A 4,570-nucleotide genomic window follows, 5' to 3' on the forward strand; every position below is an offset into this window, starting at 1 on the left:
TTTACATATTTACCTGTTAACCACTTAAGTTTGATAACTTCTAATATATATCCTATTTTTGTTTTTTATACTTTGGCTACCAAACTTACAAAACCCCAATTCAAAACTCTGTCCACAAACTTCCAACATTTGTCATTTTTGCAGTACCATAATGTACCGAACCAATACCGTCGCATTCCGATACCACGTCCCGGCTTAAAGCAACTACAAAGAAATAGTTTGGATTCTTCCGGGTTCCAGTGAGATAACCGACGGATGCATATAATTTTTTAAGGAATCAAGTTCGAGCAGCCGTAACGCTACGCTAACCCTGTACACAAGAAAGAGGAGACGTAGCTATCTAATCATAATATTATATCAAACAAAACCCCTTCTTTTCTTTTCTTTTCTTTTCTTTTGTTTCTTTGTTTCTTTTTTTTTGTTTCCCCCAAAACCCACTCATCTCAACCAATTATTTCTTCAATTCTTGAATTCCACTGTGTAATACTCCAATTCCTTCAATACCCACTTCAATTCCACTCTTTTCTTCCTCATAAACCCAATTTCTGATACCAAAATCAAAAGGGTTTGGTTATCTTGAATTTGCCGTGGAATGAGTACACACAGTTGGAGAGATGCCTACAGCGGCATGTCTAGTGATAACATCAAGGGTTTGGTCTTAGCATTGTCTTCAAGCTTGTTCATTGGCTCTAGCTTCATCGTCAAGAAAAAAGGTCTCAAGAAAGCAGGTGTTTCTGGCGTTAGGGCAGGTTCGTCATTTTACCACCCAATTATTATTATTATTAATATTAAATGATCTGATTGCTGTTTCAATTTGATGTTATTGAACTAGTCATTAACTTTAATTATAATTAAGATCATGTTTCATTATTCGTTCCTTTTAGGGGTGTTTAGTTTAGTATTCGAATCGGACTTGAAAACTCGATATTTTTTAATCGGAATCCGTTTTTGTTAAATTCTGAATTCAAATTATGCATTAGTTTCTAGTGAGGCTTAAGTTTCGACATTTAACTAAATGTGTGAGATTCTAAATTCGTAACCTTGTAATCGGCTTTTGGTTTCTAGTTCATTTAGTTTGTTACTTTGTTTATTGATTTGTTGTTATTCGTTTTGATTTCTAGAGAATTTTGTCAACTAGGGATGTTCGGTGTCTAAATTGGACTCAAAAAACTCGAATTTAGGGCTGTCAGTTCGTGTCTTAACGTGTTTAACAGGTTAGAAACAACGCGATTAACACAAGTATCAAACATGAAAATGACTCGCTTAACAATTGACTTTGGTGGTTTTAGCATGACAGTTATACGTTTTATGTACCAAGAAAGAGAAATGATGTTCTCTAGTGTTTTAGTTTTAATTATTTTTAAAAAGGTACAAAATTGCATAGCGCGCTTTTTTGCTAAACAGGTCTTATCGTGTCTAAACAGGTGCCCACTATGATGACCCGTCGACCCTACTCGAAATTCAAATCAATTTCAGTAATCGAATTTTTAAGTTATTCGAAATTCGATTTGTTGAACACTTCTAATTCCTTCATGTTAATCATTTATTTGTTTTTTACAGTATTTTTTATGTACATTTGTTTGAATCCTTATATAAGAAAACAAAAGTAGTGCATATTGCATTAACCAACTAATGTTCATATATATAATATTTATTTGTTTTTTACAGTATTTTTTATGTACATTTGTTTGAATCCTTATATAAGAAAACAAAAGTAGTGCATATTGCATTAACCAACTAATGTTCATATATATAATATTTATTGTGTTTTTGAGATTTAATACCTTTCCATTTTCATACAACCCTAAATAACACTCTTAAATTTTCATTAACAAATTTGATCGATTTTGTCAGGAAGTGGAGGATATTCTTACTTATACGAGCCTCTTTGGTGGGTAGGCATGATAACAAGTGAGTTCATTTATTTGATGTCGTTTAACATATAATTTAAAACGTAACATGGTTACATTAACATTATATAAGTGTGTTTGTTTAATATTGCTGACTTATTTCTACAGTGGTTGTTGGAGAGGTTGCAAACTTTGCAGCGTACGCATTTGCACCAGCTATTTTAGTCACACCTCTCGGGGCACTCAGCATTATAATCAGGTATGACTTAACAATTTAAGTTCAGAACTTGTGCTTGAATTATTCTTTCTTCTTTACATGATAGTCATACATTATTATTATTATTATTATTATTTATTTATTATTATTATTATTATTTATATTTCAGTGCTGTACTTGCGCATATCATTTTACGAGAAAAACTACACATTTTTGGTGTTCTCGGTTGCGCTCTATGTGTCGTGGGGTCCACAACAATCGTTCTACATGCCCCTCAAGAACGTGCAATTGAATCAGTTGCAGAAGTATGGGATCTTGCTACAGAACCAGGTAACAACCGCTTTTTTTTGCTATTAATCTAATTTAATTAATTAAACAGTAATTTAATGGTTATATTTTCATTTTGCTCTTTATTGCAGCTTTTGTGCTATATGGAGTGCTTGTGTTAATAGCTGTTTTTGTACTTGTGGTGCATTATATCCCCTTATATGGTCACACGCACGTAATGTGCTACATTGGAGTCTGTTCACTAGTAGGTTCTTTGTCGGTGAGTATCTTCATTTGGGTGTTTTTATTTTCTTTAAAAATTGTTTTTTTTATTTAATTTGTTTAATCGTGTTCATATTATAGGTGATGAGTGTGAAAGGTCTTGGTATCGCTTTGAAGCTTACGTTTTCAGGAACAAATCAATTAATGTATCCTCAAACATGGGCCTTTACCTTCTTTGTTCTTCTTTGTATCATTACTCAAATGAACTATTTGAACAAGGTAATTTCAAGTTTATTGTTTTTGTATTAAAAAAAGTATAGCGTTGCCCATTGTTTTAATGTTTTTTTGTTGTTTTTCTTGGCGTGATATCGAGTACAGGCGCTTGACACTTTCAACACAGCTGTGGTCTCTCCCATATACTATGTTATGTTCACGTCTCTTACTATCATAGCAAGTGTGATAATGTTCAAGGTAATACTTTATTCAAACGCTAAACTGTAACCAAACAATCAAACTTTAAGTAGAGATCTGCATAAATACGTGCAGATGCTGCGTTAACTGTGATACATGAAGTGGTTATTTTACTCACAACCATATGTTTCCGTCCACGATATTTATAATACACTTGTAGTTCTTACACACGTGTATATCTATCTATCTATAAATGTTCATCGAGAATGATCTTTTGAGTTTGTTTGTCTAATCAGGATTGGGATGGGCAAGATCCTACGCAAATTGTAACCGAACTTTGCGGGTTTGTAACAATACTCTCGGGAACCTTTCTTCTTCATAAAACCAAAGACATGGTTGAAGGTATGCATCTTTACTTCTTTATGTACATTACTTAATATGACCTCTTAGTCAAGGTAGCAAAAATGATCACAAGAGTTGCTTCATTCGTTTAAATTACACGCTTGATGCAGGTTCAGTGCGACTTCCGAAACATATGGACGAGGAAGAGGGCATCCCTTTGAGACGTCACGATTCTAGTAATTCAAGGTCACCATAATGTAATTTTGCGCTTCCTTTATTCATAGACTACACGAATATCACGTTGTATCTTGGGTTTTTTTATTCGATAGCGTGGACTGAATTTTTTCCATGTAATTTAATCGTAACAGTTATAGAAAGTTCAGCTTATTGATTCTATTATGTATTAGTGTTATTGAGCCATCTTCATTCCTCATGTGTAAACAGTTAAAATTAGGGGTGTGCATAGTGTGGTTCGTGCGGTTTTGGGCTAAAACCAAACCGAAAACCAAACTTTCGGTTTTTCGATTTTTCAAAACCGTTTGGTTTTGGTTTGGTTTTGGTTTTTTTGTTTTATTTTCGGTTTCTGGGTTCAATTCGGTTTTTCTACTCGTATTTTGGGCCAACAAAGTTTGACCCAAGATATTGAATTGGGCTTAATATTTTAAAAAAAATAATGATTAACAAAATATTGTTTATTTATGCATGGAATATTAAGAGCTAAAAAGATGCCTACATTCAAAATTATAAATAAAATGTCAAAAAATCAATAGCAAACGTTAAATATAATAATAATAATATTCAAGTGGATAAAACATAAACGATTCAACCAAAAAGTAATTCAACATAAACTACGCACTTCCTCGTCGGTTTCTAATTCAGTTTAATTTTTTCGGTTTCGAATCGGTTTTTTTGGTTTCATGCACACTCTAAGCTAATCTTTATAAAAGAATAATAACAAAATAAAAAAAATAAGTCTCCATTGCATTATATGTGGCATTTTATTTATTATGATTCCAATAACATATCTAAGCCCAAAAGGCGTCTTATTGCTTAGTAATCAACTGTTACATCAAATAGAAAACTAAACAAAACATCAAAAAAGAAAAAGAAAAAAAAAAACCCAAAATAGCTGAAGAACCAACTCATCTAAGAAATGCTTCAAGATCTTCATGCTTGGTTCCACCACCTGTTTTTTCCATATTTTTGCCACCTTTGCTCCGCTAGAATCCGCACTCTAAACGCCTCTGTGGCGTCTATTTTG

The 4,570-nt window shown here is 32.8% G+C and overlaps 1 protein-coding gene across 1 annotated transcript; it reads left to right on the top strand.

The window, feature by feature from the left end:
• Positions 1-406: 406 nt before the first annotated feature.
• LOC143586565 (putative magnesium transporter NIPA4) lies at positions 407-3,778 on the top strand. The gene is made up of 9 exons (XM_077068089.1): positions 407-749; positions 1,855-1,911; positions 2,019-2,109; positions 2,237-2,397; positions 2,487-2,614; positions 2,698-2,835; positions 2,935-3,027; positions 3,264-3,369; positions 3,480-3,778. The coding sequence occupies exons 1-9, from the start codon at positions 593-595 to the stop codon at positions 3,563-3,565; spliced, it is 1,017 nt and encodes a 338-aa protein (XP_076924204.1). The 5' UTR covers positions 407-592; the 3' UTR covers positions 3,566-3,778.
• Positions 3,779-4,570: the final 792 nt, after the last annotated feature.

This window comes from Bidens hawaiensis, unplaced genomic scaffold, assembly GCF_021521415.1.
Source record: "Bidens hawaiensis isolate Kalapana, Puna unplaced genomic scaffold, B.hawaiensis_p1.1 tig00034696_1, whole genome shotgun sequence".
NCBI lineage: Eukaryota > Viridiplantae > Streptophyta > Magnoliopsida > Asterales > Asteraceae > Bidens > Bidens hawaiensis.

What these genes read in the sequence shown, in the direction of transcription:
- LOC143586565 (XM_077068089.1), top strand. Translation starts at nt 593, where the DNA reads ATGAGTACACACAGTTGGAGAGATGCCTACAGCGGCATGTCTAGTGAT. An exon ending in TGTTTCTGGCGTTAGGGCAG is followed by an intron (nt 750 to 1,854) that starts GTTCGTCATTTT and finishes CGATTTTGTCAG; the next exon opens with GAAGTGGAGGATATTCTTAC. An exon ending in GGATCTTGCTACAGAACCAG is followed by an intron (nt 2,398 to 2,486) that starts GTAACAACCGCT and finishes TCTTTATTGCAG; the next exon opens with CTTTTGTGCTATATGGAGTG.